Source organism: Spea bombifrons, chromosome 1 (genome assembly GCF_027358695.1).
Source record: "Spea bombifrons isolate aSpeBom1 chromosome 1, aSpeBom1.2.pri, whole genome shotgun sequence".
Lineage (NCBI taxonomy): Eukaryota > Metazoa > Chordata > Amphibia > Anura > Pelobatidae > Spea > Spea bombifrons.
The window spans coordinates 52,314,651-52,338,121 of NC_071087.1; the positions used below are offsets into that span (position 1 = coordinate 52,314,651).

General features: G+C 38.8%; 1 protein-coding gene across 1 annotated transcript in view; it reads right to left on the bottom strand.

Moving 5' to 3' along the window:
• Positions 1-23,471, bottom strand: part of MMRN1 (multimerin 1) — a 33,958-nt gene that overhangs the window by 5,216 nt on the left and 5,271 nt on the right. The window contains exons 2-5 of the mRNA XM_053461591.1: positions 7,098-7,217; positions 5,467-5,573; positions 3,587-3,670; positions 1,530-1,706 (exon numbers count right to left, since the gene is read on the bottom strand). Of these exons, the coding sequence (XP_053317566.1) occupies positions 1,530-1,706; positions 3,587-3,670; positions 5,467-5,573; positions 7,098-7,217 (488 nt within the window). The remainder of the gene's footprint in view (positions 1-1,529; positions 1,707-3,586; positions 3,671-5,466; positions 5,574-7,097; positions 7,218-23,471) is intronic.

Sequence of the window (23,471 nt, forward strand, 5' to 3'; positions counted from 1 at the left end):
TTATAATATATTGATATTAAGCGTTTGTATACTGTATTTTTAAGGGGTTAGCTAGTGTTTTTTTGTTATGTAACTGTTTTTTTTGTTATGCAACTGACAATTAGGTGAACCTACATAATAATACAGATATCCACAGACTGGGAATACCTCAATTAATGCATGTGCCTCTATGACTAGTGTTGACTAAGAGACAGAACAATGTTGTGTGAAAATACAAATAACAAGATGAATATCTAAAAATAATATGTTTGGTCCTTAAGCTCCAAAAAAACACAGTTATGGAATCTAATCCTATTTTAGACATGTTTTAGTTTTGCTTCTAGCTGTTTTTTTCTTCCCCTGACAGCTTTCTGTTTCTGAAAGGCTTTTCACAAATAGATGTAATTTCAAGGTACCCATTTCCTGAAGGGAACTATACAACCTTATTATCAGAAGCCTGTTTAAGAAATAAGCTGGTGCTTACCGCTACAGCAGCTATAGAGCTACAAACGGCTGCTGGGTAATATGCATATTAGGGTGGGATGTTAGTAACAGGGAAAGTCATTTTATGCTCGAAATAACATGAAAGATAAACCACAGGAAAATGAGAAAATTAGGAATTTTTTAGCGTGTTAAATGGTTTTAAATGTTTTTTTTTTTTCAAAAGAAAATGTTGCCTCAAATTTTAAGCTCATTTTATGGACAGCTTTTCATTACAAATAATGTAAATATCCTGTATAATTGTATATTATGTTTTATGAAATTTAGTCTGCTGTTCGCTCAAGAATAAAAAGGTCAACCATAAATGTAATCTGCGTTTTCTGGGAATTTGCACTTACATTTGTTTATTAATTTAAGGACATTTCATTGAATTGGTTCCTTTTACACACATACAAAATTACTAAACATCAACAATCATTTTCCTATATAGTATGATTATAAATTTCAGGCAAATTATACTTCACGCTTCTCCATTTTTCACTCACTAAATGATCATTTCTACAGTTAGCCATATGTCTTAAGTATCTTTGCTTTATGATAATATATTTTTTTCTTCTGGTTATCATGCGCAGTGTTTTAGCATACATATTTTACAGCTCCAAAATACATTGCATAAAAAGAACAACATTTAGAAGGAGACATGTAAGTTTACTGGAAAAAAATAATTTTGCACTGATTTCTGATTAACCTTCAACTCAAAAATGTATCCAATGATTACATACCAAAAATATAAGTTGTTTTGTGAAGATAAATAACTTTTAAGTACTTCCAAGTGAATCTGATTCTCACTTTTTTATTTGCATACTTGTGAACTCTCCACACACTTTCCATTAATCCCCACCCAGTTCCCTCCCACTAAGGTGCTCCATGGCTAGCCCCGCCCCTAACTGCAGCTATCGTCACCTCTAACGTGGAGCCCCTGCCTCAGAAGAGGAGGATCTCCGTCTATTTTACCCTGTGAAGTTCCCACATATGTATATTCGTATTACGTCACAAATTTCATGAGTATCCTCTCATATATCACATATCACTTTACTGTTATTTTTTACCTTTTAATAACGATTGCACTTCTTTCTCTTTATAATCATTGTTAATTTTTCCTTCTAGAGAGCTCAGTGTCTTGTGAACTTCAGTCATGCTTGAAGAGTAGTTCTCCACTTTCCTCTGCAACAGCATCAACTTGATGTCTTGGTTGTAAATCTGGTCAGCCAGCTTTTGATGCAGTGCTTCATATTGTATAGTAAAGAAGAAGAAAAATAAATATAAGCACTAATTGAAGCCACATGTAAAATATGCACTTTTTTAGGATCTCAGAATGTTTGGTGGGTATATGTGTATGGAAAGAGCAGACACTATGTTTAGATAAATCAAGTAAATAAAATACATTACACATCTTCTAAATGTCTTACCATGATACATGAATCACGAGCAATGGTCCAACGTGCTGGAACATTTCAATGGTTGTGCTTGTAATAAGACCCCTTTTATAAATTTGCACCAGAATTGATCTTTTTTACCCCTCACCCCCATATGTCATATGGCTTTGTCAAAATTAGATATAAAAACATTAACCTTTTTTTCTTACTAATTCCCACGACTTGTGGCTGAATAAATGAGGGAAGGAGGGAGAGGGTATGTGAGGGACTAGGAATATGCATCTATGGATGTGTATGTGTGAGCATACATGTGTAAATGTTGGTGTGTGAGCATGGCTGTGTAAGTGTGAGCATGGATGTGGCGGAATAAGTTTGTGTGAGCATGGATGTGTATGAATATGTGTATGTGAGCATGGCTGTGTAAGTGTTTGTGTGTGAGGGTGGATGTGTCTGAAAAAGTGTGTGTAAGCATGGATGTGTAAGTGTTTGTGTGTGATTATGGACATGTAAGTGTTTGAATGTGAGCATGAATGTGTATGTATAAGTGTGTGTGAGCATGAATGTGTATGTGTGACCATGAATGTGTAAGTGTTTGTGTGTAAGCATTGATATGTGTTTGCGTATGAGCATGGATGTGTAAGTGTTTGTGTGTGAGCATGGATGTGAATATTTAGGTGCGTGTGAGAGGGAGTTAACATGAGTGTGTAAGGTGTAGCTGTGTGTGTTAGTAAATATATGTGTGCGCATGTGTATTGGCATGAGTGTGTTTTTGCAAATGTGAGAATGTGCGTAAAAATATGTGCCAGTGTGTATGCCCGTTACCTGGTGGGCAAGCAGATAGAAAGATGACAGAAGAACAAGCAGAAGCAAGAGAAGAAGTGGTGCTGCGGGAAAGGAGACAGGGACACGGAAGCCATCGATGGAGAAGCTAGGAAGACATTGAGAGAGCTTGAGTGAGAATGTGAAAGCAGGAAAGAGTGAATTTATTAATCATCACATAATGGATGTAGGTGTGGTTTTGGTGGGCATGGTTGTGTTATGAGGGGCAGGATTTCAGGCCAGCCAGCATGAGGGGCTGGCCCTGAATTGATCGTATAGTGATTATTGAGCTGGGCTCCATTGACTTGCATAGTTGGTTGCAGCACCTGTAGCCAGCCTGCAGGGGTTGGACAGACTCTGGGAACTCTTTTATTTTGATGAGTGCTGCCTTCTTGTGAGAGACAGCATGCTTCTTTCACATGGCATTTTTAAACACTTTTTTAAAATGATCGAGCAGGGTCCCTGACTTTTTGTTTGGTTGTGCAAAACATCTATGTGTGCAATTATTTAACCCGTGTTTGCTTATGAGTGCTTGCTTAAGTACATGCTTGCTTACGATTGCAATGAGCTGTGTTCTTGTGTTCTGTGATTGCTGTAGGTGACAGGCTTGAATGACAGTCTTGGCTTGCTGACGGCAGGGTTTGTTTTGGGTGGGTTATACATATGGGTGGAGCAACAGGGAGTCCCCTCAAATAGGCTTGCAGGAGGGCCCCAACATTTAGGCCTGTTTAAGGTCTTGCCCATTCTGGCACATTCCTGCATCTACTGCAGGCCATGTAAGACTCACTGTGCCCCCAATAAAGCCCCACTCCTTCCTCCTTCTAGGCAGAGAGACCTCTAAGGGGCCAATGCTAGAAGGTTGCAAGAGGATAATTTATACCTAAACAGAACCAATGAAATTAATTACAAACCTGGGTCATACGTAGCTTTCTTGTCTCCTGAATCAACTGCATTGTCAGCAAGATTGCTCTCTGCTTGCATCTGGACTGGTCGAGCTATATGAAAAAAGGTCATGTTACCGACTGTATTGTCTGTGGATGTATATAGATTTTAAGATTTTTTTTCTCAAAAATATGTATTTACATCAGTCTGTCAGCTCTAGTGTTGTCATACCCATTGATTATACAGTATATATTGTAAGAAGCCCTGTGTAATTTGTTGGAGCTATATAATTAAAAAATAATAATGATCATTTCACCATCATAATATGATATTCTTGCATAGAGACACCTGGTGGTTAAAATAAAGCATTACACAATACTGTGTTATTTCCTGAACTCATATAACATAAGATTATTAATTCGCTTCTTTTAGTTGTTTAAAGAAGTAGGAATATTTATAATAAGTAGAAAATTGTGTAACATACTATGGAAAGGTTTTTAATGACTGCAAAGTGCAGATTTGAGAATGTGTAATAATTATAAAGCAGAATATTCTCGTGTTGTGGGTGGCTTATTTTGGTTGGCTCTTTGTGTCGGGCTCATATTTTTACTCCTACAACGTATACAAGATATCCCAAATGAGAGTAAACTATGTTTAATGGCTTTCCCTAATGGATGGTACCCACTCCGACTACACTTGTCCCACTTCATAGGAAAAAACTTAGTAATCTAAAACTCATTTAGATATGAGCATAACTGTTTTTCTGCATTAATGGAGCACTTAAAGTAAAAAAAAAAAAAATGCCCTCAACTAGAGAGTCAAAATTATTATTTTTTCACTTGCTTTTTTTGTGTACCCATTAAAAAATTTCATCTGCAGTATTAAAGTATAATATTTATTTATAAGCATTGTTACACAAACACTACCATTCAAAAGTCTGGGGTAATTTCGCTGTTTTCATGGAAAACAAGGACGTTTCTAGCTGTGTAACATAATTGCAAAAGGGTTTTCTAATGATCAATTAGCCTTTTAAACTTAAACTGGGATTAGTGAATACAACGTACCATTGGAGCACAGAAGTAATGGGAGTGATAAAGTGCCTCTGTAAAATATTGCATTAAGAATCAGCCTTTTCCAGCTGCAATAGTCATTTACAACATTAACTTTAATTTTGACACTGTGCTTCTGATCCATTCCAACATTTGCATTTCTTTAAAAAAAGGACATTTCCCAAAAGCTCCCCAAACAGTTGAGCGGTAGAGTAAGTGTCATTCTCTGTCCATGGCCATAGGAATACGTTATTTATTTCTGGGTGAAATGTTTCAATTAATTTTTAATCACAGCCCACATTTGTTTTAATTAAATGCTCTAACAGACTCAGCATGCCTTTTTTTTCTATTAATGTATTTTTATTACTGCTGTGCTGATGCCATATGTTATGTTCCAAGGGCATCATGACTAAGTGCATATTATACTGCATCCTTGTATGAATACTACTTAACAGGGGTTCCAAGAATATTACTTTCACTAGATGTGCATGGGGAAAAATGTTAAGATAATGATAATTCAATAAATAATATCCTTAGAAATAAAGTATATCCAGTTTTCCAAAGTCCATTTTTCAAGTATTAAGGCATGTCATCACAAGTAATGAACACTACTCATTTCTAGTATAACCAATACATTTCTATCCGCAAGCGTGTGATTTAATACGGTTTCATAGGTTTTTAGGAAATCTAAAGTGAAAGTTAGTTTTTTTCGGTCTTGTGACATTCAAAAAGTGGGGGTCACCACTAAGAGAGAGAGAAACAGAAAGAGAGAGATTTTGTAAAATTTTAGTAACATTTGCAACATCTTCTTTAAAGTAACCCATTCCACTAGAAAATGCTGCTGTGGAATGAAAACCCACCTGTTACTTGGCACTTCTCTCCACTATACCCTGGGCAGCATTTCCATTCCAGAGATGTCACTATTTTATGTCTCATTCTATAAACTGGCTGCGAGATTATACGATTCCTAAAAAACAAATGCAATAAGACGCAGTCTGGTAAATACAAAGTTTCATATTTTTAACTGTACAGAATTAGAAGTATTTTCTTTTTCTTGTAAACATTTTTCCTAACTAGAAGGTAATTAGAATAACTTTCAAAGACCTCTCCTGCAGGGCTGTACCTGGTACTGTTGATGTGTCTGGAAACTTATTTTTTTATGATGCCATATCGAGCTCATTTATTAAAATCTCTGGTTTGTCCATGTTGAGGGTTTGGCTATGCTCCTTTGTGATCTAAAGTGTTGTCCTGTGGATTAAGGAAGACCATTAGCATGCCTGAGAACTCCCCGGGAATTAATGTGGAGTCTCCAGGTGATGCCCTGTTTTACTGGGTCTCTGAGTATGTTTCTTCTTGCTCAGGGCAAGGGGATGGTATTTGGCCATGCACATTCCCTGCCACACTTGTTACCTACCACCAATTAAAGGCTGCCAGGAGCAAGCTGTGTTCCTATTTACTGAATGGGGAGAGAACTGGGTAGCCAATCCAGGGAAGTTTCCAGGTATGCCCATAAACCCAAACTTGGTACATGCATAGGGTTACCAGCTGATTTGGGCTCTTTTTTTAGCCATGAAAATGTAAATAATGTTATTGTAAGTAGTCATAGCTCCCAGCTGTCATAATTTCCAGGCATGGTCCTACTGTCCCACCAAGTTGACCATGGGCTGTTTGATCTTCCTTACTGCCCCACTAATTTGGATGAATGTTTCAGGTCTGTCCTTTTTTCCGGCACATACATAAATTAGATCTCTCATGACTTATTGAAGCATAGCACTGGGGTATGACATCAGTTGCTTCAGCATAACAGAAGGTAGATGTAAATGCAAAGCTTCACGCCCCTACAGCCTGCTTTGGCTGCCAGCTATGGGAGCTATGATATATAATGTGTTTTTTCTAGACCTCGTTATGTCTACAATCCTGTCATTTGAAAGCGAGAGCTTCTAGAAACAGAGTTAATGTTACACAGGTGATTGACATTGAATTCTGGCAGTGTATTAAAGGTATTACATCATGTAAGGTTAGCACATTTCTCTTAGGTAACTTAATTATTATAAATTCAACACTAAATTCTGAATTATTCCCCCCCTAACTCAGAATTACAAATAAATATATGCCTCTTGAAGTGCACTTGTCAAACTGGATATTATACATTTTTCATGTATATTTGAACTGTCAGAATACCTGGTATCAGCATGCTAAAATAAAAATGGTTGACATTGTTTGAAGAAACTTAAAAAAGAAGTCTTAAAAAAAGCGTCAGACTAGATCAGCGGTCAAATTCTATATACATTTCGATCACCACTTAAAGAGCCTGTAGTGGAAACTGTGTGGTGTGAATTATATCAAATATAAAGGACAGTGACCTTTGGTTCTCTGAAATATTTTCTTTTAATTAACATCAGCTAAATTCGTAGTCCGTTTATATCTCCATATTGCTTTATGGTATTATAAACACTAGGCCTCGCAATGAAATATTCTCTTCGGTACGTACCTCACTGAACAGCCTCCGTTATTCCAAGCGCAGGGGTTTCCTCTTACAGAAACATATGTTTCCACATTGTCCACCGCTACAGTTGGCGTCAGTCTTGTGTGAACATATGCGCACCAATTCCTGTGATCAAACAAAATGCACTTTTTATTATTTAATTTTTTCCCTTTTATTTGAAACATGATGAAGGCAGTGCAAATAAACTGGAAAAGTAAAAATAATGAAAACATAAATATTAATGTTTTTAGGTTTCTCTACTGGCTCACTATTTCAGTTATTATATAATCATCAATATCATTTGGAAAAAAACTGCTTTAAAGACCCTGTGCGGTCACCTGAACTTACTGATGTCACCTGTAGTAAAAACATGTTTGCTGAAGCAATTCAAGGACTAACATGAAGACAATTAGACATATCAGGGATTCATTTTGTTAATAATCTACAATTACTATGGGCGGTTATAAATATTGCACTAAAATGTACCGGTTATTACATTTACAACTCCAAAATAATGCCCCAGCGGGGACAAGGGTAAGTTACAACTAAAACCAACCAATCCCGTTCCCGGGATCAAAAATACCCTTATTATTGCCCCACCCTAAAACATCACTTTTATTAACGTGGTTATTAAAAAGGTATAACCAAAAAAGATGTTTAAAAACACCAGTGTCACCAGTCCTACCGTAGAAGGTATACGTCACTGTGACATAAGGGCATATGCCCACAGTCGTATAACACTAATAATATCAAATCATATATACTGTTGATGGCTGCAGTACTAACAACAGAAATAATTTAATTATGACCAGTGACACAGGCTTATTAAAAACTCAGACAAATAGCCCCCCTGACATGTTTCGCTCCTCAGAGCTTCATCAGAGGTTTGGGTGGTTGAGACATTTTATAGGCTGTGTGTTCTGCTGCGTATATGTTGCTGCTTGTTATGCAGTCAGTCAAAACGGGTAGAAATAACAGCAAGTGTGGCAATATATGCATATATGCAGGATACAGACTCTTGGGGCATGTCTTGAGGAGCAGGAGATACTCTGGATATGTTCGCAGCTATGCACAAGATAGTTGAGTGACAAGTGTGGTAATAACTGAGTGGGAGACAGCTGTATATGTAGAGTCAGCTGTACATGAAGTTGCTATGAAATTAGTGGCAACCGATTGGATGGCATCAGGGCATCTTTTTGTGGAACATCAGCAATGGAAATTTGTCAGTTGGTGTTACAGAATGTTATCAAATTTAGCAGCCCTATAGAGTTTAATGAAGTTCAAATATCAACTCATCTCCTCCTGTAGTGAAGCTTATTTTGCCAAGTTGAACCTTTTTTAACTCAACTCCAAAGTAGAATTTAAGTGAACAGTTAAGCTATCCTTTTCATTGCAAGTTGACTGTGGTTGAGTTCATATAAATTAAAATGCCTTCTACCCAGTTTCAGAATACTCTGGCTTGAGCAACTTGAACCTTTGTGAATAGACCTTCCACCATAACTCTTCAGGTTCACATTGTTTTCTACCTCTTCCTTTACCTCGTCTTTTCCCCTTGCTCTTTGCTACTTTGTTTCCCATTACCTTCTATTGTCCTGCAAACATCCAACCACCCACCCTCCCTCCCTAAACTCTCATAGTCACATCCCATAGACCTCTTTAGTGTTGTCAGCCATTGCCAGGGTGGGGCTGTCTGGGATGTTGATATTGGAATGGCCATAGTTTAAGACATAATGCTTTGGTTGGCATGAAAGTTAGCCACATGTGTGGGTACATTACTATGCTCCAGCCCTCAAATTCTGGGACTACCGTGTTCCCTCATCCACTGCAAAATATACAATTGATTTGTATATGCAATGATCTCAACCACAGCTGTCACACAGGGGGCACATTATGAGTTAAGGTATTCTTAAACATATGCCATTCTACCTAATGGGCTTAATTTAAATGGTCACTAAAAAGGGAGATATAGTATATTATATAGACCTCCATTCAAGTAAATGATGGGTTGCTTTGTACCTACTGTACCTAACACTGTGTTACTTCCCAGAAATACTACTACTGAGGATTGGTTATGCAAAAATGGGCATTGTAACCGGTAAGAATATGGAAATTATGGAAATCTAGCAAGTTGTCTGTATGAATGATTTCTAATGGGAACATACCCTAAGGCTTTATAAAATTAATTCCATTAAAACGATTAAATTATTCAGGAGGGGCATCATCTAATCTCTCCGTGTAATTTGGTTTTATCATCTATTAGACAATATAATTAAAGTTATTATGAACAGCTGATGTTACTATTACAATTAAGGTCATTGTGATTTCAAACTGTTCCCCTTTGTCTTCTCTGAAGCTAACATCTTAAAACAGTGATAGAACGGAGAATAAAGGGCTGAGAAAAACATGCCGTGGTTTGAAAAGTTAATAGGCAGCTACTCACTTTGCATGTTTAACATACGATTAGCAGAAAGTCATTTTGCCAACATGGTTTTCATATTTAGGTATCCGCACCTTTTGTCTCTACTCTTCTGAGTCACGGGGCTTTATCCAAATTTTTGCTTAACACAAGTGGGGGGAGTAGGTGTTGCAGATTACAGCAGACTACATTTAACTAGTTATGAATCAGCAAACCAAAACGGAAGACATGTTAACACAAGTGTCCTTCAGTGTGGCCTGTTTGCCTATAATTACAAAGGAAAGCACACCATATCCATATAACAGTGGTCCTGGTCCCAGATGGATGTTGCGGCTCAGTTTTCTCCAAATATCCCTGAAAGACACTTAAAGTTGCTGGATGATGGACTACCATTCATTTTTTATGGAAAAAAAAATATATGAAAAAGTAAATGAGAGATATTTGATGTACAGTAGAAATGTAATTGTCAAACATCGGGAATGATATTCAAGAAAGCCTTTTGCTTACTTCACTCTATTAATATTATTCAGTGTCAGTGGATGATATAGCTATATAAACATATAAGTTGTTTTCAGGACCCATTTAATTAATCTATGGTTGTTCATATGCTACAAAAGACAAGTGATAGGTTAGCCCTTTGAGTGCAGGCTTCATTATATGTAATGGTACCAATGGCTCCCTACAATTTTCTCAAAATCTCATTGCAGAAAAAAAATGTTGCCATATAATGGGGCTGCCGTCACTTATTGAATCGGCAGCGCTGTCCTGTATCTCTTATGGTGTGCGATCACTCGCGCAAACACAAGTGCGGAAGAACTGTTGTGGAAGGGGAACTATGTGTAACTATTGTTGTTAGGAACCAACACCCCAGACTAGCTGATGGTTTCTATGGATACACGGAAATAAATAAAGGTATGTGCCACTGATCTATAGCTAAATCAGCTTGCCAGCATACAGAAAAATATATCCAATCCCCACTTACATGCAGGGATAGGACATTGTAACATGGCAATGGCCCCCTTACCCACACACCTGCCAAATCAATCCAATGAATAAAGAAATTATTACACATAAAGGTGGGTGGCACCAGAGTTTAAAATGGTGTCACATTTGTGGAAATGTGTATTTTATGCTTAGATTGTGTTTCTTTTGGTATAAATATGGTATATAACACTCATCGTGTGGGAATATATTGTGTCATGCAGAAGATATATTGAATACATTTACTTATAGGAATGAAGCTTTTAAGAAAATTATTTTATTTTATTAGCATTATTATTTAGTTTGGCACGTACAGGGAAGTAATGGAAAAGTTTTTTTCCCTTACTCCCGCTGACATTAATGGAAGTTTCCGCTGACGTTAATGGGAGTTTACGCTGACGTCGGGGGCGTTCCCGCTGACTGCAGCGGGAAACACCCCCATTTCAAGGAAAATGGGTGGGGAGCGGGGCGTGTCAAGGACCAAGTAACAATCAATGCTGTGCATTGAACGAGTTAAAATAACAATAATAATAATAAAAATAGTAAAACTTGAACAACACTGACCTGGAAGCCAAATGTGCTTCCAGGTCTATTGCCATAAGTTACACTTTGCACTAGTTCAAGCTGCTGATGATCAGATCACTCCTATTGGTCAGGAGTGATCTGATCATTTTGGATACTGGATGAATCCTTGCAGAGAGAGAGCAAAGTAGGGGGGTCATCAAGGTGGAAAGATAAAAAACCTACACATATTATTAATGAAAATATTTTACTATTATTTTCTACATTTTTATCTGATATTTTCTACTTTTGTGTTATTTTAAAAAAAAATTTGATTCATCGATCAAGTGGGCTAACCTTGTCACATACAGGTTTTTTTCTCATTATTTTACAATATTTCCACTATTTTTAAAAATTCTTACCTTAATATCTAATCAATGATTAATTATTGATAGATCAGTCTTACTGATCATCAGCCAGTGACATAATCTGGTGAGTGCATGTAATACACATGTACTTAATTTTTCCCTACACAATTGAGTGTAAAGTTATATTATACCCCAAGATTTTACAGTATTATTAAGTGACCACTATGCAGTAATACCACACATTTAAATTATGTTGATTAATAATTTGCGCATAATGCTATATTAAAATGTAATGGCACAAATAATAATGTAAACTTTACTTTAATACTGAATATCTTTGAATTTAAAAGATATGCCATTGGTTTTGAGCTAATTTAGTCAATTTGTTCTTGAGAAATTATCTCAGACAGGGCCAGCCTTAGGGGTGTGCGGCCGCACAGGGCGCCATGCCAACAGGGGCGCCTGCCCGGGACTTAAATTAAAGCATTGATTTTTTATTTTGTTTTTTTTGTAACTCTATTTAACATCCTCCATAATAAATAAAGTTTTTTCTAACTTTATTTAACATGGAGGATGTTAAGTAGGATGTTAAATAAAGTTAAAACAAAAAAAAAAACGATGTTTCAATTTAAGTCCCGGGCAGGGGCGCCGAGTGGTCGCTCGTGAAGTTTTGCAGCAACCGCTCGGCGCCCCTCACTCTCCATGACTCCACTGCGTTGCTGGCGTTTCATGCTGAGCGACGGAATTTTTCCGGCGCTCAGCTGTGAAGCGCGCACCGCAGCAGATCGGGAAGACGGACGCCTCCCACCGCAGGACTCCGGATACAAGGTAAGTAAGGATAGGGAGAAGGGCAGAGGAGGGAGCAGTGAGAAGGGGAGGGGGCAGTGAGAAGGGGCAGAGGACGGGGGGGCAGTGAGAAGGGGCAGGGGGGAGGCAGTGAGAAAGGGCAGAATGAGGGGGGCGCCAGAGGAGTAGTCCGCACAGGGCGCCAGAGCACTTAAGGCCGGCTCTGATCTCAGAAACGTATTATGTAAGGTGGTTTGCAAAATAAAGACTGAAGTATAGTTTTGTGAAATGTCCACAAGATGGCAGGCTGTAACTATCAGCTCTGTGCCCACGGTAGAAATGTTGTACATGTGCAAGAACTCCTTCTCCAGATCTAAACTTTATTTAACAAATGCAAATTTAATTTTAGAGTAAAGTTATAGTGGGAAAATGAATCATTTCTGTAAGGGGCATCCAGATAACAAATTAACTGCAGGGCAGATTGAATCTATTCAGCCCAAGTTGCACTTCCAGCCAAGTATATGTAGACGTACAAGTAAAACATGAAAAAGCTGCATGTGGTGGCACAAAATCTTTAAATCTGTGCAACCCAGAAGATAACTGCCTTCCTGAGCAACTTGTCATCCAGCCCCTGATTAACCGGTAATACTGGGTGCCCTGATGTGGATTTTCCGCGCTTCACAATTTTGTTCCTCTTATAGTTCCTGTTACACTGAAATACATTTCAAAATATATGAATTCTCATAATATTTTTACTAAAAAGTATTTTCAATTTCAGTGAGACTAGTCCAGACCACAAAAAACTGCCACCATTATGTATCTTTTCAACTTCCTTGTACTAGCATTGCCAGCAGGACCAAAAAAAATCAAATATAATGTTATTGAGAAAATCTGGTTCTAATCTAACCCACTAGGGGGTCTACATGGGAATGCTCTACTGGACACCACTGCACAGAGAACATCATGGACCCATCAGCTTTTCACATCTCACCTGCTCTGGTAGAAGGAGGAATTCTTAACTCCAACCATTATCTAGGCCCTTAAATCACCATGTTTTAAAAAATGTGTTGTTTGTTTTTTTGCACTGCTACTGGTGATAGATCAGCTTATCTAAGCTTTTTTATTAGGTCACCTATTTGTTTGTGCATTCAGCTTTATTTTCTTTAAAAAAAAGCTCCAAGGGTGCCAGCTAATGGTTATTTTGGGGTCACATTTCTTTTTAAAAGAGTTTGAGCCTTCTTTAAGAAAGGTGCCCCATAATCATGGTGTGTCCCAGTAGATGCTGAAGGAATTCTGGGCACAGACCTACTCTTCTGTCTGACCTTCTGTGGTTCTATTATGGGGGGTGCATAAATGTTTCACTGAGCTTTTCAGAGGACACATTTTTTCACCAACCAGTAATGACGCTCATGCTTGGAAGAACATTGCCCAATTGAATGTCATTTATTGCACCATTACTTTTATTGCATCCAGCTCCATCCAGACAATATTTGTGTTTGGTTTGCAGCTCATCTTAAGTGCTTTCACTACTCTTTTGTTAATGTGTTTGGCTCAAAATGCCTCTTTCTTTGTGGTTAAATGATAATAGGAAAAGGTGTCTGAAAATGTTTCTAGCCACATCCACATGCTTACTACTTAATGCAAGAGGTAAACTTGTATTTGGCTTTAAAGATATCATTTGTCTATGGATTTTGGTATTGCATACTATATCTGGTGCAGCTGTTCTGTCTGCAAGCTCCAGCCATCAAATGTATATGATAGGTGAATGGTCCTTTTACATTTTGTGTGTGTCTGTTTTGCAAATGTGTTTGGCCCTTCCCCACCCCCCAACTAAATGTCCTGCAGGAGATCCCTTTGGCTGAATGCATCTCTCTGCATGTGATGTACTCACCTCCAGTCAGGCCACAGGCAGGTATCTGTTTAGACTCCAATGTGCATATGTAAAGTCTTTCTATTTATTTCAATGGGAACACGTTCCTGCCACTGATTATCTGCCTAAGCTGTCAATTATTGACAGAAACATACACAAATTGATTTAATTGGAGATACTGTCCTGCCAGTGATTGGCAGTTTAAGCAGCCAATTAGTGGCAATAAGTTTAGTATGCATTGTTCTATAGTAGGGACATCCGACTGTCCCTTTAATTACAGCCTTACATAAACTATATGACTTAAAGTATGTGTACACCTGACCATCACACCTACAGTATCTCACAAAAGTGAGTACACCCCTCACATTTTTGTAAATATTTTATTATATCTTTTCATGTGACAACACTAAAGAAATTACACTCTGCTACAATGTAAAGCAGTGAGTGTACAGCCTGTATAACAGTTTAAATTTGCTGTCCCCTCAATATAACTCAACACACAGCCATTAATGACTAAACCTTGGCAACAGTACACCCCTAAGTGGAAATGTGCAAATTGGGCCCAGAATGTCAATATTTTTTGTGGCCGCCATTATTTTCCAGCACTGCCTTAACCCTCTTGGGTATGGAGTTCACCAAAGCTTCACAGGTTCACAGGTTGTCCTCTTCCACTCCTCCATAAGGACATCATGGAGCTGGTGGATGTTAGAGACCTTGCGCTCCCCCACCTTCTGTTTTAGGATGCCCCACAGATGCTCAATAGAGTTTAGGTCTGGAAACATACTTGGCCAGTCCATCACCTTTAACCTCAGCTTCTTTAGCAAGGCAGTGGTCGTCTTGAAGGTGTGTTTGGGCTCGTAATCATGTTGGAATGCTGCCCTGTGGCCCAGTCTCTGAAGGGAGGGAATAATGCTCTGCTTCACAGTACATGTTGGCATTCATGGTTCCCTCAATGAACTGTAGCTCCTCAGTGCCCGCAGCACTCATGCAGGACCAGACCATGACACTTCCACCACCATGCTTGACTGTAGGTAAGACACACTTGTCTTTGTATGCCTCACCTGGTTGCCACCACACACTCTTGACACCATCTGAACCAAATAAATTAATCTTGGTCTCATCGGACCACAGGACATGGTTCCAGTAATCCATGTCCTTAGTCTGCTTGTCTTCAGCAAACTGTTGCAGGCTTTCTTGTGCATCATCTTTGGAAGATGGTTCCTTCTGGGATGACAGCCATGCAGACTAATTTGATCCAGTGTGCGGGGTATGGTCTGAGCACTGACAGGCTGATCCCCCACCCCTTCAACCTCTGCAACAATGCTCGAAGCAATACATCTATTTCCCCAAGACAACCTCTGGATATGACGCTGAGCACGTGCACTCAACTTCTTTGGTCGACCATGGCGAGGCCTGTCCTGCGAAACGACTGTATGGTCCTGCCCACCGTGCTGCAGCTCAGTTCCTTGGCAATCTTCTTTTAGCCTAGGCCATCTTTATGTAGAGCAAATTTTTTTTTTAGATGCTCAGAGAGTTCTTTGCCATGAGGTACCATGTTGAACTTCCAGTGACCAGTATGAGAGAGTGTGAGAGCAATAACACCAAGTTTAACACACCTGCTCCCTATTCACACCTGAGGCCTTGTAACATGAGTCACATGATCCCGGGGAGGGAAAATGACTAATTGGGCCCAATTTGGACATTTCCACTTAGGGTTGTACTCACTTTTGTTGCCAAGGTTTAGACATCAATGGCTGTGTGTTAAGTTACCGTATTTGCTCAATTATAAGATGACCCTGATTATAAGACAACCCTCTAAAATTTGAATATTAATTTGGGAAAAAAAGAAAAACCCTGAATATAAGACTAACCTATAGGAAAAACAGTTTCACTAGTAAATATAACTTCACATATAAACTATTTTTCAATATTTTATAAAAACTATGATTTGGGAAAAATGATTTTTTTGCTTTTATTTGCCACTCTGCCCCCAGTTGTGCACATCTGCCTCCCAGATATGCCTTTTAACCCCCTATTTGCCACTCTGCCCCCAGATATGCCTTATACACCCCTATATGCCAGTCTGCCTCCCTGACATGCCGTTTAAACCCCTTTTTTGCCACTCTGCCTCTAGAAAACCGTTATACCATTGCCCCCCATGCTTCAGACTCCCTGGGGAAGCCGTTGGAGGTCTGTGCGAAGTGCGCAGAAAACCTCCGCTGCTGCTGGCCGATACTTCTGCCGGGGCTTCTATGGTGGAGAACCGGAAGGTCATGTGATGCCGGCGCTCTGTCATAGAAGCCCCAGAAGAAGTGCAACGGAGGTTGTCTCTGCGCATCACACAGAACTCCACCAGCTGGCAGAGAGGAGGATCCCCTGCAGCACTGTGGGGGATCTGGATCTTAGTCTTGTAGTCAGACCTCTATTTGATGTCTGATTATAAAACGACCTAGAATATAAGACGAGGGACATTTGCTCTGTACACTCACTAATTTACATTGTAGCAGAGTGTCATTTCTTCAGTGTTGTCACTTGAAAATATATAATAAAATATTTACAAAAATGTGAGGGTGTACTCACTTTTGTGGGATACTGTATATGAGTTTGTTGGACATGATGGACATCACATTCCAAAAGCATAGACATTAATATGGAGGGGCATCCCATTATGACCTGTTTTTTTAGTGTAAATTTATTAGACACAATTAGTGGAAGCTGATTTGTGCTTTCAACTTTGGAAAGCTTAAGATATATGGATATGGAATGTGAGCTTAAGACATGTGAATTAATAATTAGGTGACATTTCAAAGAAAGGGCATGCAGGGGGTTTTTCAGAGATGATCTAGTCTCTAATAACAGGAAATGCTGTGAAACCACAATTAATTTGGTAGAAAGTAGAGAAAAGAGAAGGCAGCAGTAGCCACTTCACTTTAGTAGCAGATTTCACTTTGGTAATAATGCATCGTGGGGTACAAACTGTTTGCCCAAGCCATGACACATACTCACACTCACTTTTATTCACTCTCTCTCAAGTTCTCTCACTCACGCTGTCACACTCTTACTCTGGTGGTGAGTGACACAAATGTGTGATTTTTTAAAAAAATATTCTATTCTCCTGTGTGATTTTTTTTTTAATATTCCGTTCATCCAGTTAAAACATTCTTATATTATGCAAACATTTTGAAATGGTTTTTCAATATACCAACTTTCCATTTCCCCAAACCACACTGTTTTCGTAGATAATATTAAAATAAGGTATGTTGGACGGCCGCCCAGGGCTGGTGCAAGGATTTTTGCCACCTTAGGCAAAACCTGATTTTGCCAAGGTGGAGGATTACAGAAGTGCAGCCGAAGTATACTATGCCTCCAATCTCTGTGTTTTTAAAGAAGAATTTGTCACATTTGAAAAGATTGAAATATTAACTCTTCTTTTTTTATTCCAAATAGACCCATAGTTGATAAACAAAATATCTATCTATCCATCCATCTCTCTCTCTCTCTCTCTCTATATATATATGCAGCTATTTAAATGTAAAAAAGTCTGAAGGTTAAAAGTGTGCAAGAAATCAGACTGCTAGTGACTATATTCTCTGGGTCTGTTTATCCTACAGTGAATTGTGGTTAGTGAAACCAGCAGGTCAAACACCAAATCGCAGGTATTGTTTTGACCGTCTCATGTGCAGCATTAGGTATTCCCACTGGGAATGCATTATCAAGTCTCGAATTCCTACTGGTCACATTAAGAAAAAACAGAAAGGCAAGGCATGTGTAGTGAAGCAACAAAACTGCAGGAGGCAGACAGTGTGAACTTTAATTCACAGAATGGTGGTAGAACAGAGAGAGACCCATTCCCAAGAGAACACATTTATATCATAAGTGACTGTCAGCAGCCGTTCTATGCTAAGCCTTCCCTTTGTGCTTTTGTCACCATGGAAACAGAATTAACCATCATCATGGCATAACGGTATTCAACGCACTTATAGTGCTTTAGATTCTCTTTACTATTATACATACAGAAACTACAAAGTAGTTGCCGTGTACTCAAAATGAAATTGTGAAATTATTTTTAGGATTATGTTGCATTGATATGAATTAGAAAACTCAGCATTTACTATTTTATACTGTAGTTTTGTCTTATCAGGTTTTATAGGTTAAGTGTGTATATATATATATATATATATATATATAAAGCTCTTTCAAAAGATGGTCAGCACTCCAGGTCTTTAAATTAACAACATGTCCTGAGGAAAGTCAGCAATGACTGAAACGTCGACTTGACTTTGAATAAAGAGAAGTTGTTAATTTAAAGACCTGGAGTGCTGACCATCTTTTGAAAGTGCTTTATATGGAAACTGCTGGTTACTAGCACCAGGCTTGGGAAATTTGGAATGGTGTGCAATGGACTTTGTGAGTATATATATATATATATATATATATAATCGTCTGAGAACAGTCTGCTATACCCAGTGCTGATTCCAAGCAGGGTCTATGTTAAATATCATGTTATAGGGACACCCCAGCCATCATATGCACTTGGGGGGAATGCATGGGGGTTATGCAGAATAACCAACACATGCATTTGCCCCCCCCTCCAGATGTGTTCATTCTAACACATCTCCCTGCACGTGATATACTCACCTCCAGTCAGCTCCAGGTCTGTCTCTGGGAGCGCTGCGGACAGAGGTGTGTTTAGACCCCCATGCACGTGCATGGAAAGTGCTCCAATTGATTTTAATAGAACCATTTTCCTACCACTAATTGGCCACTTCAAGAATCATCAGACCATGAAGGAGGACCCTGTGGCCTGTTGGCTGCCGCTCATCTGAGGGGTGCCACCATGCCGGCACGCCTCCAGAAACGGCGCGCACGGCAACTGTGACTGTGCGCCGGGACTTGATGTCAAATCCCGGCACACAACACTGAAGCCAGGCCCACCGTCTCAGTGCACAGGACAGGAAGAAGTAGAAGAAGAAGAGGAGGAAGAGGAAAAGTGAGAGTGAAAGAAGAAAAGGTAGGAGAGAGTTGATTAGTAAGTGTGTGAGAGTGATGGGTGTTATGCTGAATGTAAGTGTGTGAGAGTGATGGGTGTTATGCTGAATGTAAGTGTGTGAGAGTGATGGGTGTTATGCTGAATGTAAGTGTGTGAGAGTGATCGGTGTTATGCTAAATGTAAGTGTGTGAGAGTGATGGGTGTTATGCTAAATGTACGTGTGTGAGAGTGATGGGTGTTATGCTGAATGTAAGTGTGTGAGAGTGATGGGTTTTATGCTAAATGTAAGTGTGTGAGAGTGATGGGTGTTATGCTAAATGTAAGTGTGTGAGAGTGATGGGTGTTATGCTAAATGTAAGTGTGTGAGAGTGATGGGTGTTATGCTGAATGTAAGTGTGTGAGAGTGATGGGTGTTATGCTGAATGTAAGTGTGTGAGAGTGATGGGTGTTATGCTAAATGTAAGTGTGTGAGAGTGATGGGTGTTATGCTAAATGTAAGTGTGTGAGAGTGATGGGTGTTATGCTGAATGTAAGTGTGTGAGAGTGATGGGTGTTATGCTGAATGTAAGTGTGTGAGAGTGATGGGTGTTATGCTGAATGTAAGTGTGTGAGAGTGATGGGTGTTATGCTGAATGTAAGTGTGTGAGAGTGATGGGTGTTATGCTGAATGTAAGTGTGTGAGAGTGATGGGTGTTATGCTGAATGTTTGTGAATGAGGGTTTCAGATAGCATGGATGTGTAAGTGTTGGGGGATAGCGTGGCATAGGGAGTCCGGAATCACATTCCTTTCATGCCCAGATTCCAGCATGTAGTGGCTGCCTAGGCATGATAGGAGTGTGATTGCTGTTATAAATTATTTTTTGGTCCAACTTCGGTGTGTTAACACTTTTATTGGACAGAATAATTCAATGACAGTATTAATATATATATATATATTTATATATATAATTGCAAACAGCAATCACACTCCTATCATGCTAAGTCAGCCAGCACATGCTAGAACCTGGACATGATAGGATTGTGATTGTTGTTATATATATATATATATATATATATATGTGTGTGTGTGTGTTAATATTATTGTTGATTTTTTTGTCTAATTTTGGTGTTACTTTTAATAAAGTATTTTAAAGTTTTTTTTTGTTTTTTTTTTTCAGTTTTGGCCAAGTGAATGCTGAATTTTTAGTTTCAGTCCAGAATTTTCATTTCGGTGCATCCCTACTATATACTATGCCAGTCACTAAAGTGTTAAGCCTACACCACATCAATGTTTGGCTTAGTATATAGTGATAGGGGTTGTCAGTGTCTGGCTCAGTGTATAGGCACACATTGACGGTGGTGCTGCGTAATCCCTAAGTATATGATAACAATTATGCTGTACCCCTGTCAATGTTTGCCTAACCATAGAAAATATGCAGTTTTAAAGTGTGTGTATGGGGGGGGCTGCCACATACAGGGTCTGCCACAGGTGCCAAATACTCAAGGTACGCCCCTGCATCATGCGGCTGTCAGACCCAACGGCCATGCCTCAGCTCCTGTTCCCACGTCTTAAAAGGGGTGTGATGAAGAGCTGAGGCATGCGGTGTGTGCACGCCGGCCACTTTAATTTCATTAGGCGCTGGTGGAGTGACTGCCGCACGACGGCCGCTTTCAATGTCGCTCGCAGCCGCTTTGATGGTGCAATGGGCCAGTTGACTAGACTTGCCCCCCAGGCCTTAGGCTGCCAGCCCTCCCCTGGTTATGTGTTAATCTCAGCAATGTTATTTGCCAATTTTTTATTTCATTATCCTGTGGTTTCAGTTTTCAAGAAAAGCAACTTCCTCTATTATTAAGAAAGTGTATCTTTGCAGAATATATATATATATATATATATGATTTTTCTCTTGAACTTATTCAGAATGCCAGCAAAGTTGTTGTTGGCAACTTCTGATTTATGTTGATCACAGGAATAAACAAAAACTTGAACACCCAAAAACACGTGTGAATTTCCGAAGTGAAAAAAGAAAAAGAAAAAGAGGTAAAAAGAAAATACTTCCCTAATATATCACTGCTGCAACCCAACAAAAACGCTCCTCTGGGCGTTCACACACGAAACCAAACAGAAATCGGGGCGCATGTGTATATAGAAGAGAAAAAAAGGTATAATAGTGTAATATTGTAAATGAAAATCAAGTATATATAAATGTGTAAAATGCACTCACAAACAGTGTAAGTACAGGAGGCTCATCTGTGGTAAAAGCTGTTCTTTTATTCTTAAAAGTTCTAAAAGTATAAAGCAAAAGAAAACAACCTTATGGTGCAGTAACTTCTTATCTCTCAGATACACAAGTAAAATTGCACTTACAAAGAGGTTGAGTTCAAATAGATATTTAAACTTAAAAGTCCGGTATAGTTGATCCAAGAATATGCAGATAAATTTCTTCCGTATCTCGCGGAAGATACGGAAGAAATTTATCTGCATATTCTTGGATCAACTATACCGGACTTTTAAGTTTAAATATCTATTTGAACTCAACCTCTTTGTAAGTGCAATTTTACTTGTGTATCTGAGAGATAAGAAGTTACTGCACCATAAGGTTGTTTTCTTTTGCTTTATACTTTTAGAACTTTTAAGAATAAAAGAACAGCTTTTACCACAGATGAGCCTCCTGTACTTACACTGTTTGTGAGTGCATTTTACACATTTATATATACTTGATTTTCATTTACAATATTACACTATTATACCTTTTTTTCTCTTCTATATACACATGCGCCCCGATTTCTGTTTGGTTATGTTGATCACAAACATATTTTGTGGTGCAGTTTTTTTTACACAAATCCAGGAAATTGGTTTATGAAGCTATCTTGTTTCATTTGCCTGAGTCCAGAAAGTCATAGAAGTCATTAATTGTATGGAGAAGTAGCTTGGACACAATTCTCCAATGTTTAGAAAATGTTCATAAAATTGTTTCCTGTAGTGCATACAATGTAAAATATGAAAAATGGGATAACAGATGTTGTCTGTTTTTATTTTGTTCTGTTTCTTATATTGCTGGCAACCTTTTATTTGACTACCGTCTTGCACCTCCATTGTAGAGCATGTCCTCTTTCATGGGGCCTTGATCAGAGATGTATTCTGACCTAGGTTGACTTGGCCTAGGACGACAGGTCCAGGGGGAGAAAGTCTGTCTGCCACTACTCAGTTACAAGGGAAATCTCTGATTGCCAAAGGGCAGCCAAAGACACTACCCTGTGGTGGACCTAGGGCATATATTCATGAAAAGCAGTGATGTATCCAGATTGGGTGCTCCTCTTGTCCTGATCATGTGCAGCTTCCAAGCTACCCCTCATGACCTACCATTGCTTACACTGTACTTTTTGCTGAGGGTCAATTTACTATGGAGGCTGTTCTATCTAGGCACAGACCTAATTAGTGTAACTAGGCTAGGGGAAAAAGCAAGCCCACTGAGCGGGAACACACCAGAGAGCCTAACTGCCTAACAGGGTGATCTTCTCCTTGCTTTGTGGCAAAAGGTCTTTGGACCTGCCTAGTGTACGCAGTTGGTGTAAAGCCTCTTTGCCATCCCTGGAATGAAAATTTGTGTTCTATTTAAGATTATTTAAATTCATTGTTATTTCTTAAAAAAATAATGACAGATTGCAGTAAAAATGCAAGAAATTACATAGTACATAAGGTTGAAAAAAGACCTAAGTCCATCAAGTTCAACCTAACCTTCTTACTCTTGATCTATCAGGGGGAAAAATTCCTTCTTGACTCCAAAAGACAAAAAGCCTTTCTAAAAAAATATCCAGACCCCTTTTGAAGGCATCTAATGTATTTCATAACACCACCTCCCTTGGAAGTGAATTCCATACCTTTATTGTCCTTACTGTAAAGAATCCCTTTGTCGTCTATGAAATCTCCGTTCTTTCAGTCTCAGAGGGTGACCTCTTGTTCTTTGTACATTTCTGTTAATGAACAGGTCACTGAAGAGCTCTTTATATTGGCCCTGCATATATTTATATAATGTTATCATATCCCCTCTAAGATGCTGTTTCCAGTGTATATAATTTTAACTTTTTTAATCTCTCTTCATAACCAGTGTCTTCCAATCCCCTTATTCATTTTTTAGCCCTCCTTTGCACTTTTTCTAGCTCCATAATGTCCTTTTTAAGGACCGGTGCTCAGAATTGTATCGCATATTCAAGGTGAGGTTTTACCATTGACCTGTAAAGAGGCAAGATAATATCCTCCTCCCGTGAATCAATACCTCGTTTTATGCATGCCAATCTAATGGAACTATGCCTGAACTGAAAGAATCCCTAAAGATCAGTAATAATGGCTGGGCCAGAATTGGGCTTAGCTCCTTAAGTACCCTTGGGTGTATACCATCCGGTCCAGGAGCCTTGTCTACCTTAACAGTATTTAATTGCTTGAGCACTTTTTCTTACGTCAGCCAATCCCATATTTGCTGTAATGGTTCCT